This window comes from Cicer arietinum, chromosome 6 (genome assembly GCF_000331145.2).
Source record: "Cicer arietinum cultivar CDC Frontier isolate Library 1 chromosome 6, Cicar.CDCFrontier_v2.0, whole genome shotgun sequence".
In the NCBI taxonomy this organism is placed as follows: domain Eukaryota; kingdom Viridiplantae; phylum Streptophyta; class Magnoliopsida; order Fabales; family Fabaceae; genus Cicer; species Cicer arietinum.
Genome location: NC_021165.2, coordinates 28,682,966 through 28,696,702, shown reverse-complemented (window position 1 = coordinate 28,696,702; position 13,737 = coordinate 28,682,966). Strand labels below are relative to the sequence as shown.

The following is a 13,737-nucleotide window of genomic DNA, read 5'->3' as shown; positions in this document are numbered from 1 at the left end:
ACTCTTTCCAGGACTCCTATTCCACTGAATTCAAAAACCATCATAACAAAAAATGTCAATTAATACAGTAGAAGTGATAACAACACATGTTCAAAATTGGTAGAAATGTTAGAAACTAAAACTTACAAGGTAGATAGGATATGCAAGCATTGGAAAAGGTATTGTAAATCTTAAAATTCTTGTTGCATTGTCCAAGCTCTTGAAGATTTTCTCAGGCAACTGCAAGATTTGGAATTCAGTTTCATGGATTAGAAACTCTAAATTTTGAAGGATAGAGTTCAAAAATAGAAAGAAAGAAAGAAAGGATTTGGATTCCATGCCGTTAATGTGTGAGTGTGACACAGTTATTGATCATGGTTGTTCGATCTCAATTCAACTGTTAAGATTACTTAAAGATAACTTAGTGGAAGTATAATGTCAGCCAACCGATATCAAATCAATGACCGAGATCAATTAATGCGTGTAACTATGTGCTTTTCTAAATGCAAGGAATCCAGGTCCATAAAAAAGAGGTAAAAACAAAAACAGATTCCCCTAAAACTAGAACAATGATTATCATCTTACAGGGTGCCATGATTCATCATTTTCAACATGTCCATGATTTTGATGGTGAGTTCTATGACTAATTCTCCTGCACAATTCATAAAACACAGTTTCAAAGCTTAGACTAAAACAAGCAGATTAAAATAAACAAACAACAAAACAAAACAAAAAGAAGACTCAAAAATAAGTAATTCTTCTGCATAAACATACCATCCATGATAAGGTACTAGAATTGAAGAATGCAGCAAATGCCCTGCAACACTATTCAACTTGGGATTGTTTGAAAAGCTTCCATGGCCACTAAAACATCCAAAAACATCAACCATAGTTAATATCATAACACACTTTAAAGAGTCAAACTTTACCACCAAGAAAAACCAACCAATAATAATTGAACCAAAATCAACATTAGAACTCAAAAACATAAAAAATAATGACAGATGAAATTGACTATAGTATTTATTCCTCCCTCTATTCATTATTAATTGTTGCTTCAAGTTTATTTACACATAACAAGAGAACCAAATAATCAATAAACTTGGTATGAATGATGAAATTATTTGTGTTTTTCCTATAATTCCCTTAACAATTTTATTATGTCATCTCATCTATTTCTCTCAATAAATAGTTTAGAACATTACCGACAAAATAATAGTTAACCATGCATTAAACTTCAAAACCAACAAATAAATAGAAACAAAAAATTTCTACAAAAATGACAATTAAAATGTAAAAGATAGAGTATTACCAATCATGACCAAGAACAAAGAGAGCCCAAAACATAGTCCCTTGAGCAGCCCAATAAAGAGGCCAAACAAACAAATTATTAACATAAGCAGCAACAACAGCCAACCCAAAAACAACAACAACATCCCTAACTACATAACTCATAGACTTCCATGGATCCTTCACCCAACAATGTTTAGGTATAGCTGCCCTTATATCAGCCAATGTAAAAGGTGGTGGTGCACCAGGGTCAAATCCTGGTGCACCATTACCCTCTTCTTCTTCAGTGCTAACCCTTAAAGGAGCACTCACTTTCAATTCCCATTTTCTTGGTCTAAAACTTAGATCTAAAGATACCCTTTTGGTTGTTTTGTTCAAAAATTTAAACTTTGGAACTTTTTGACATGAAATGGGAAATTTTCTTGGTTGAGGGTACAATGGTGGAAGTGGCCTAAAGCCACATTCTGATAAAAACCATGTTGCCATTGGTGAGTGACCTAAAGGAAGAAACTTTTTTTGAGGGTTATGTTGGATTTGGTTTGATTGGTTCTAAAGTTCTAAAACTTCTTGGTAGTACCTTGAAGGGTATATATGTAAATTTAATAAAATGGGTTAGAGTGAGAAAGTTGAAATACGTGATCTAAAATTGAAGGAGAAAGAAAACTAAATAAATTGAGGAAAATTTTGACATACAAAAGAATTAGTATGGGAAAGTGTGTTTCAATGAGAGCCGTAGGTTTGTGTTGGATTTTTGTTTTGTCAGGTTTCTGTGTCACCACAGTGATTTTGTCTATCAAATCTGATAAGGAAAAATCTAAGCTTTTAATAAAAGGGTAGGCAAAGAAGGAGTGAATCAGATTCAATTTGAAAAGAGAAGAAAAGGGTGTGTCGTAGTTTATGTTGTGACCTTTAAGATTATCTTAAATATAAATATTTATATATACAGAGAGTGCAGTGTGGAGGCATAGATTAATTTAAATTAATAATAACTTGCCACAAGTATAGGTTCAGTCGGTTTAACTCTTCTGTCTTATAATAAAAAGATAAGATTAATTATACTTTTATTCTCTTATTTTTCCACCAAAATAGGTTCTGTATTTTAAAATTAAATTTTATGGTCCTTTTTATATATTGTTGCATTTTTAGTGTAGATTAAGAATTTTGTCTTATAAAATACTGATTTTTAGTTTGAAAAATGTGATTTATAGTATCAATTGTAGACTTAAAAATAAAATATAATTCTTAGAATAAAAAATCAGTATCTTTTAGAGCAAAAGTCATTATTTTTAAGGTAAAAGTTAGAGTTTGTGATCAAATAACAACAAACAAATGTAAAAATAGAGACTAAAATGTTTGATTTTAAAATATGGAGGCTATTTTCGTAAATATATTAAAATAGAGGATTAAAAATATAATTGAACCAAAAAAATAAGTGTTTGGCATCAAATGGTAAATGAGTTTTGAGGTTTTTACCAAACACTCCAACACCTTAACCTCTCACCCCCTCATCCCACTTGAAATTATATTTTTACCCTTTTTTTACTAATCAAACAATTTTATCATTCATTTTTTCACCTCCTCTTTCGAAACTTTACTGAAATTATCCACCATTCGAAAGTTTACAAATTTTTGAAATATAAAAAGTAAGTAATTTTTCTTAATTTCGAAACATTTATTTTTGAAATTTTTGAACTTTTAGAACAACATTAAAGTTTTGAAATAGGTTTCTTTTTCAGATTTTCGAAAAATTCCATCAATACGGAACTTTCGAAATGTTAATTTCCAGCTTTTTTCAAAACTTTTGAAACATTGAAATGGAAAGTTTAAAAAATTGAAAGTTTGTTAATTAAAAAAATGGAATGTTTATATAAATGGAAAGTTTATATCAAGAATTAAAAATGCTCATATCAAGGTCAAACCTTTAGTAAATTGTTAATTTCGAAAGTTTCTAAACTCTAACGATTATAAAGTTTCGAAATTTCTACGAAGGTTTCATTTCAAAAAATTTGAAATCCTCGAAAGTTTGAAAATCTAGAAATTTTCATTTTGAAAATTTCTAAATGTTCGAAAGTTTGAAACTTTCGAAATTTTCTAAAATGTTCGAAAGTTTCAACAATATCTGAAAAATTTTCATTTCGAAAATTTAAAAAAGTTCGAAAGTTTAAACAATCTTGAAAATTTTCATTTCAAAAAGTACGAACGTTTCATCAATTTTAGGAAAAACTTTATTTCGAACATTTTATAACTTCGAAAGTTTGAACAATTTGGAAAATTTTCATTTCGAAAATTTCCAAACATTTGAAATTTCAACAATTTCTGAAAAAACATCATTTCGAACATTTCAAATTTTCGAATGATACTTACTTTTTTATTTTGAATGTAAGAGAATTTTGTGAAGTTTTAAAAGAGGGGTGAAAATAGGAGTGTTAAATTTTTTTGAGAGTTTACATCTAGTAAAAAAGGACAAAAATATAATTTTATATGGGTGGGGGTGGGAGGTTAAGGTGTGGGGGTGCATAGTAGAAACATCATGAGTTTTGTTTAAGTATGAATAGCGCAGGAGAACTTGACCTCAAATCCTACTATTAGTGGTATTAGAAGGAATCAAATATAAATTTCTTAATAAATATTTTCTAAAGTCGTTTTCTCCGCCTTGAATTGAAGAATTATTCACCCACTCTAAATTTCTTCAATAAAAAAAATGCAGAGTCATTTTTTTTAGTGGTCAGGAACTTAGTATAGAATAGATATTAAGGTGGCAAAACAGATTCAAACCGTCTAGTTCGCCATTTTAAGTTGGTTCGACAGAAAGGTTAGACTTGCATACCTAAATTAATTTGTTCAGTATAACTCCTCAATTATTGATAATTTACTTATATTTTTTGTTCATAAATTTAATTCTTGATAGTTTGTTATAATATAAATTTTATTTTGTTCAAATTACATAATGTAAATTTACTTATTATAAATTTAATTATTGTTAATAGATTTAATTAAATGTTTTTCATTAATCATTAGTTAAACTTAGTACTTTTTCCTAGACAAAAAAAATAATTTATATATTCTAAATAAAATGAGAATAATTAAAATATATTAATTATAATTAAATATAAAAAGCATACATGAAACAAATATTTGTCATTAAAAATGTTAAAAGTAATGTTTTTTTTAATATTTTCGGCATATATATAGAAATAATTGTAATACACTAACTATATCAAACAACTCACTCTAGATAATAAAGTAAGTAATATCAATTATTAATTAATAAATCAATGTTTAATATTAAATACACATGTAAAACCAATCATGAGTGATTACAATCTTAACCGTCAATTTATTCACATTAGTACCTAATCATTTTAGAGGAGTCAAATTCATCGTTGCAATTATTTTTGTGAAATGTTAAAATAAATAAATAAAAAGAATTTGGCAACCTGGCCCACAAGTCTGCCAACCCGACATTAAGTGGGGTGTTACTTTCGACTCGATCACCTAAATTAATTCGCGTGACTCCGCTTGACAATTCTTAATAGATATTGAGGCAAACTCTAGTTTGGAAGATTGTTTAGAAGTCACTCAAAATTTTAATATTTAAATTATATAACGATTAATTAAATAAATTAAATAATTAATTCTTTTATAGCTACTAACTCATGGGATGTGTTCAGACTTTCAGTTATATTCGTTTTATACATATATTGATTATAAAAAATTAAAAGTTAAATAAGTTTTAGTTTACTATAAATTTTAATATTTTTTAAAATTTTCTTAATTTCTTTAGTCCAAAAATTTCTGTTTTTTATTTTTGATTCTTGATTTTATGTTAAGTCACGTGTATTCTTGTAATTTTTGAAAGATTTTTTTTTGCAGATATATTAAAGACATTATAAATATTTTTCTTACAAAATATTATAATTTTTTTATCAAAAAATGAATTAAACATGAATTTTTAAAATTTGGTGTTTAAAAATTTATGTATTATTTAAAAATTTTAAATTTTTGTATGAGAAATTCTTAAAATAATCTAAATATATTTGTAAAAAATCATTAATAAATTAAAAAAAGTACACCTAATTTAACTTAAAAGGAAGGACAAAAATTTAAAATGAGAAATTTTTAAGGACTAAAGAGTTAAAAAAACCTTTATAGGGACTAAAAATGAAATATTGAATTTTATATAGATTAAAAACTTATTTAATCCAAAAATTAACTTTAATATTGTTTTTTTTATTGAAATTATATTATTTATTTTTTCATTTAGTTTAACATACTTTTATTTATAATTGCTTTTAAGAATTAGACATTAACTAGTATGTGTACGGGGCACGAGTGAAATTTTGTTACTAAATTTTTTTATTTATAAAGAGATTAAGAAAAACTTGAGAAATAAAAAGAAATTAATTAATTGGTGTTTGCAAATTTTGATGATAATAATTTGACATTACTTATTATACTTTGACAGTTTTTTGTATTAAGATATTACTTTCATGAATTAAATTAAATTATTCATCAAACATGTCCATTGAAAAAATATAACATGTACTTCTATATTATTAAATAATCAGCAACTTCTTGATATGCAATTTTGTATGGTTAAAATGTCCAAAATAGAAGTGTAATTTGTATCTTCCTATGACACATTCTTTTTACCAATTCATATCAGAGAAGCAATTGTATCTTCCTATGACACTTTTTTTTACCAATAAAAGTGTAATTTTAATCTTCCAAAATAAAACTTATTACATATCAGCTATTTTGTTTAGTTAATTTTGGCTTGCTGTTGGCATCATACAGCTCTTACTAATGCAAAATAAAACTTATCACACAATTGTGGTTGATTCACAACTTTTGGTCATACAGCTCTTACTAATGCAAAATCGATTCGAAAAAGGTATCCCAACATAACCCCGTACTTTGAGATGGGTAGTACCCCACTTCACTTTTACTGGGCTACACAAACATTAGGGATGAGAATAGGTTGGCCCGAGCTTTTGCTAAGTCTGAGCCTGACATGTCAAAAAAATACAAGCTTTAAGTCTGTCTTGTGGTGTGTCATATGCTTACTTTTTAGGTATGAATATGACTTTAATAGAACTCTGGTATGACCTATTAGCTTACTTAAAAGCCTATTTCATTTTAACATTTTTGAATAAATAATCAAATATATCTATAAATAGATTAACGAGTTAATAAGTCAATGAAATTAAGTTTTATTTAGATATTTAACATCACATTTTAAAGAATGTGACTTTATATATATCTTACTTAAATTATATTTTATAATAATACATATAACTAAAAGTTGAATATATATAACAAAAAATTTGGCCTAATAGGCATAAAACACTTATTATGTGGTATATAGTCTGACCTTTTTTTCACTAAATAAGTTTTTTTAGAAGTCTTGACTAGGGATGGGAATAGGCCAGACTTTGAAAGGCCTGAGTCTGGCCTACGATGAATTTTTGAGGCCTAAGTCTGGCCTACGGCCTATGATAGGCTTTTTTTTCGGCATGAGCCCGGCCTACGGCCTATCATGGCCTGGCCTGTAAGCCTATTTAAAAGCCTTATTCACATTAAAAATAATTTTTCTAACAAAATAATTTAAAAAAAAAAAGAAACAAACACCCTTTAAACCCTAAAAAATGATTTTTGGTTTAAAAGAATTTTTTTTTATTAAAACAAACGCACCCATTATTATCTCTCAAACAAATGGTCTCAAACAAACTCCGATTATTACCTCTCAAACAAATCCTCTCGTGCAACATCATATTTAGTAATAATATATATATATATATATATATATATAAAGGTAATAAATAAACAATTATCTATAGCTACATGATGCTCTACACATATCGATTTATATGATTCTCCATATACCAATGCTAATGTGTATATGTATATATATATTAAATAAAAAAAATGATTTTTCTAACAAAATAAATTTTTTTTTAAATATGAAACAAATACCTTTTAAACCCTAAAAAATAGTTTTTAGTTTAAAAGAATAAATTTTTTATTGAAACAAACGCACCTATTATTATCTCTCAAACAACTCAGAATATTACCTCTAAACAAATCCTCTCAAACAACTTGGAATATTACCTCTCAAACAACTCAGAATATTACCTCTAAACAAATCCTCTCAAACAACTCGGAATATTACCACTCAAACAAACTCATATTCAGTAATAATAAACAATTAGGGTTTCTAAATTTATATACTAATAATATATATAAAGATAACAAATAAACAGTATTGGTTTTTATAAAATATAAAGTAACAAATAAATAATATCAGTTTTTATAAAAAATATGTTGTTTTCATACATGTTTGTTGGAGTGAGTGCAATGGAAATTAGAAGAAAACAAAATAGAGAATGGAATACATATAAAATATATATAGGTCGGTCTGTCAGGCCTAATAAGCTTTTTTACAAGTCTGAGTCTGACCTATTAATATAAATAGGCTTTTAAAAACAACATGACCTTTTTATTAAACAGGCCAGGCCAGGCCAGACCATAAGTAGGTCAGGCCATAGGCCCCTATCGGACGGCCTAGCCTATTCTCATCCCTAGTCTTGACCTTATCTATTTAAAAAAAAAGTTGGGCCTAGCCTAGGCCTGACATAGACTAGGACGTAGGCCCTTGTCGGTCGGTTTGACCTATTACCATCCCTAACAACCATATACTCAATTGGATACTTGTTTTAATTGTTCTCCGTCAAAAAAATATGTGATTCAAAGTTTCGTCTAAATTCACGCAGGACAATTAATGTAATGTGACTGAATTAATTCAAATACTAATTAATGGAGCATTCATTCGTACATTTGTTCTTAATGCAAAGCTTCATATTTAATACAAATAGTTATCACAAAGGTAGACTTTGATTCACACATGTTGTTTGATGTAACATTCATTCATTATATTCATTATATACTTTGATTCATTCATTATAGTTATTACTGGGATAAGCTTTGATTCACACATACCATTTGTTGTTTTTTTTTTTAAAAACACATTTTTGAAAAAACTTTGATTTAGACATAAAAAGTCGCCATTGTAAATGTGGACTTTCTTTAGGAAATCTTATTTGCAAATGACGACTTCCTACTATGACGAAAAAGAAGATAGATTGGTATATAGTTTTGAAAATATAATATGTTGATAAAAATAATTCAAAAATGGGTTATTAAAAAAAAAAACCACCATTTGATGGAGCATTCACTACATTTAATATTGTGGGTCATTACCAAAGACAACTTAGATTCATTTATACATTTGATGGATGACAATTTAAACGAATGATATTTAATATTGGTGATGATAACCATGTGCCTTAGACTAATTAAATTGACGAATTTCGAACTTATAGATTTGTCTTTGTTAAAAAATTATTTTTGCTAAATCAAAATATTTTACATGTTTGCAGAGAATATTTATTGAGGTAACTAAGAATTATTTAAGCTATTGATCTCGATTAAATAATTAAGAAATTCAAGCATCAATCGCTTATGTCATATGTTGATAATATACGAAGTGAAATAATAAAATATATTTCTCTCATATTTGTTACTTCTTTTGTGTTTTATCTAATTGACTCTGACGAATTTGGTGGGTGACAAGTAGGGATGAGAATAGGTTAGGTTGGGTCAGGCCGGAAAAAAAGCCTATAATAGACCGTAGCTCAAGCCTAAAAAATTAATCGTAGGTCAGACTTAGACCTTTCAAAGTCTGACCTGACTTATTCCACCCTAGTGGCAAGTGTGGCTCTAGCCCCTCCCTCCCCCCAATTTACACACACATACACAATATATATATAAACATTAATACCATATATTATATATTAGTATCAAATTATTTATCAATTTACGATATCAATACAATATTTATGAATTTTTCCACTAATATACTTTTATTTATTGTATTTCAATTTATTAAATTTTTTCACTAACTACAGTTAATAAAGATATTTGTGTAAACGAAACTCATTTTATCATTGAAATCAACACAAATAATCATTTTTTTTAAGAATCTTACATAATTCTAATAAAACATTAATTAAAAGAGACAGAGGAAGTGTGTACTATCATGGATCTAAAGTAGTTGTGCAAAAGTGTCTAATTAAATCTCGTTATTTAGATATTTTGTGATATTATTTTTTTAGTTGAAAAAGTGATATGTGATTATAAGTATGTGTAAAACTATTTTACATTATCAATACATATAAATTAATTAATATATATTTGTTCCTATAAAATTTTATACAATATTTAATCATAATTTTTGTCTGTCTCCAGTTTGACTCTTATTTAAATCCGTCTTTACTATAGGATATAGTACTACTCCATCAAATTACTATTCTAAGAAGAAAACATGTTTTTATTCTTACTCACTCTTATAAGAAAAAATTAATTATTTTTAAATCATTTGTTATATATCCTTCATTTAATACACAAATTATAATGCAGATAGTTGAAAGTTTAATATTAAAAATAAAAAATTTAATAATTATAATTTATATTTTACAATAAAATCTAAAAAATAATTACACTTAATTGAATTTTTTTAATATTTACAAAAAAATAGTTTATTTTGTTTATAACGGTGAACGGAAAGAAAGTATTTTTTCTCTTTTACTTCATGGCACCAAAAGCTCATTGGTTGATTAATCACATGAGTTGTTTTTTTGGCACATTGATTGATGACATTACTAAGTGGCATAAACATTAAACTTCCATTTGCACATGCTTATACTTAAAATTTTGAGACATTGAAAATGAATATGGCTTGGCATAATCATGATTCAACATAAGTGACACTAAAGCAAATTTTGAGACTTTTTAAGTCTTTAATTAATTTGTTTTCTTTAAGGAGTCTTTAATTAATTTATTAGTATGAAATAAATTTATCTTCGAAGACAGAAAAATACTCGATAGTACGAAAGTATGGCATAAAGAGGCCATTGATTATATACAAATAAATCTCCTTATATTTTGGTTGGGACAATTTCTTTTTCTCACTAAACCTTTCATATATTCAAAAGCGGTCAGACTTAATACGCTAGCCCATCAATTATAAACATAATAAAATGAAATATATTTAGTTAAAATTTATAAATAATTTTAATTAATGATTTGGTTCAGGTAAAGGAATAAAACTTTAGTTTAATTGATATGGAGTGTTATTTTTAAAAAAACAATTCATATAGGTATTCAATCATATCTCACCAAATAAATAACTGTGAAATTAATATTGTAAAGTGGCATAAAAAATGAAATCGGTCAGTAACCCAAAATATTAAAAATGAATATTACACTTTAAAAAATGAAAAGTGAAAAGGGTCGAACTAGTGCATTGGTCCGCATATAATCTATAGTGGTTGAGTTAAATTTAATAATTTATAAAAAGTTTACTTTTGTACCTCAATTTAAAAAAAATTATATTTGAAATGTTCAAAATACCTTCAATAAAATTGTAAAAATTAAAAAGTTGACTCATACCCCACAACTTGTCTTTTTCAAAAAAGTGAGATTTTTTTTCAAAATTTTGTTTACTTGAAATTTCGGGAGGAATCAAATTTTCGATAGTCAAAATCAATACTGGAAATTTTATTTTAGAAATTTCCGGGAATTCCACCTAGAAAATTGAAATATCCGATATTTGTTTTCAATACCGAAAATTTCAAATTGCCGAGTGACACTCCCGAAAATTTTAAAAATTAAATTTCCGGTATTGATTCATAACTATCGGGAAATTTCAAATTTTCGGGATGTTCATTGGAATTTTTTTTCGTCACTGAAATTTCCGAAACAAACTTTTTAATTTTTTTTTTTACATTATTTGTTAAAAACAATTTACATTTTTTTCTCTATTTTTTTAGTGAGGACTAGAGGAACAAAAACAGACGTTGAACATTCTCGAGTTCGACCCCATACACAATCAAATAGGAGAGCTGCAGTTGAGAAAAGAAGAAAGAGGAACGAAAAAACGCAGGCGCATGACTATATTATTCAGCATGAGTTTGAGCAAGATCATGCGTTTGATGAAGAACAAGATCAACAATACCAACAAGATCATGCGTTTGATGATGAACAAGATCGTGTGTTTGATGATGAACATGATCAACAACACCAATTTGAACACGAGCATCATCAACAACCTGAAGAACCTATATTTGTTGGAGGTCCTTACGATCTTTCTGTCCTTAAGGATTATGAACACCATATTGCAGTGAAAGTGTGAAATGGACATGTTAGTAAATAATTTATTTTATTATATATTATAATATAGCATAATATGTATATTTTAATATATTTGTAGTATAAGTTATTACAAAACTGATTTTAGGATAGACGTAAGCTGATTTTAGGTTATTACAAAGCTGATTTTAATGAAATAATTGTATATTTAGATTATAAGTTATTGTGTGTAATTTAAATAAACAGGATATACATGCCTTAAAAGTTATTTCAAATTACAAAAAGCAAGACAAATTCATTGATATTAGATATGTATTACCTGCTCATATAGATCATTGGATTACTATATCTGGATTACGTCATCTACAACGATGTAGTTTGCACATGATTGACGGTAATTTGATATATGCTTTTGTTGAGAGATGGTACGCAGAGAATAGCTCATTTCACCTGTCATTTGATGAAATGACTATTACGTTTGACGATGTCAGGGGTCTTTTGAGCATCCCATGTTATAGAGAGTTTTTCACATCTCTCGCTAATATCAATGAAGATTTGGCAATTGGTGCTGTTGTTGAATTATTGGGAGTTGATCATGATGAAGTTGTAACTGAAACTAGGACCACTAGAGGTGCCTCATATAGTTTTGAGGGGTTGAAAGTTGTATTTTTTAAGCAACTTCGTGAAGGACGATACGACAGTGCAGCGATGGCATATCTACTTCATTTGGTAGGGTGTACCATTCTAGCTGATAAATTTTTTATCCTTGTATCTGCAAAATATTTGATTCTTTTTCAAGACCTTGATACTTGTGGTAAATGGGCATGGGGAATGCAAAATATTTGTTTCTTTTTCAAAATACCTGCAAAATATTTGTTACTTGTGGTAAATGGACTTATTTTTATTGTCTTACTTTATTATTCAGACTTATCTCTATTGACTTATTATTCAGACTTTATTATTTAAAGTTATTGATTTATCTTATTTATTTAAATGATCTAAAGTTATGTGAATGGATTTTGTTACAAATGAAAACAACATATAAATAAAAAATGTCAATCATCTGCAAAAAACATATAATCTGATATATTTTCTAAATCTAATGAACCCCAATATTGTAGACGTCCTGCATAAGCTATAACCCATGATGTAGACTCATCACTACGGTGCTTCTTTCAATGCCATGCAAGTGGGAGGTAACAGACATGCAGATTTCAATTTAACTTGAACCCAATGACTTTCATTAACAAAATCAATGCTGATAATACGATCACGTGATAGGTCTCTATTGTATGCACCCCTCAATGGGGAAAAAGTCAAACAAAAAGTTTTTGCCAATGTAACAAGAACAATATTATATTTTGTTGTTATGACGTAACCCATATCTGGAATGCTCATCCACTTCTTGTTGGGTTGGTTTTCTAACTCAGTTACAAGTAAATAACCTGTCACTTCTTGCAAACGTTCCTTTAATAATTCAACATATAAATCAGGTTTGGACTTAATCTCTATATACAACTGTCGACACACAATGCTCTAGTATTCTTCACTATGACCAAGTAAAGCAACAATAGTTCGATATCCACAGTTTTCATCTGCTTTAACATTAACTATGTCTTCAATATATGGATGAATTAAAGGAGGAAACTCGTTGAAATATTTTGTAACTTGACTCGTCATAGGTGCTTGTTGGGAGACTTGTTTGGATACTTGCTGAGAGACTTGTTTGGATGCTTGCTGAAAAACTTGAGTATTTGCATTATCAGAATAAAATGCATCAACATGCTCAAAGTATGAAGGATCACAATATACGTCAAATCCCTTCAAACTTTAGCACAACCATCTCATTTGTATGCTAGGTATTTGTATCTTTTAAAACAAATAGAATAAAACAAAATATAATAAAATGGAGTAGAACATAACAAAATGAAATAAAATAGAATTTCCATTCTAGTGTTTAGACATTTTATGACTAAAGAAAACAATCTTCCATTCCATTGCTTGGAGAGTGAATAGAATGAAATGAATTACAATTTTTTTTATTTCATTTTTATCTTTATTTAAAACATTTTTGTTTTAATAACTTTTTAATGGAATGGAGTAAATTCTTTTCTATTAAAACAAGAAAATATGTAACATCTAATCTCTAAAATATACAAATAATATGATATAATACTTAAATTCTATTATATATCAGTATAAAGCCGAAAATACCCCGTTCTCATTATTAAATGTTGACCGTCCTAATTTTACGCCTCC

At 27.6% G+C, this 13,737-nt stretch overlaps 1 protein-coding gene across 1 annotated transcript in view; it reads right to left on the bottom strand.

The window, feature by feature from the left end:
• Positions 1 to 1,962, bottom strand: part of LOC101515266 (omega-3 fatty acid desaturase, chloroplastic-like) — a 4,597-nt gene extending 2,635 nt beyond the window's left edge. Inside the window, exons 1-5 of the mRNA XM_073370181.1 lie at positions 1,292 to 1,962; positions 754 to 843; positions 565 to 631; positions 127 to 219; positions 1 to 24 (exon numbers count right to left, since the gene is read on the bottom strand). Of these exons, the coding sequence (XP_073226282.1) occupies positions 1 to 24; positions 127 to 219; positions 565 to 631; positions 754 to 843; positions 1,292 to 1,755 (738 nt within the window). The 5' untranslated portion in view covers positions 1,756 to 1,962. The remainder of the gene's footprint in view (positions 25 to 126; positions 220 to 564; positions 632 to 753; positions 844 to 1,291) is intronic.
• Between the last annotated feature and the right edge of the window lie 11,775 nt (positions 1,963 to 13,737).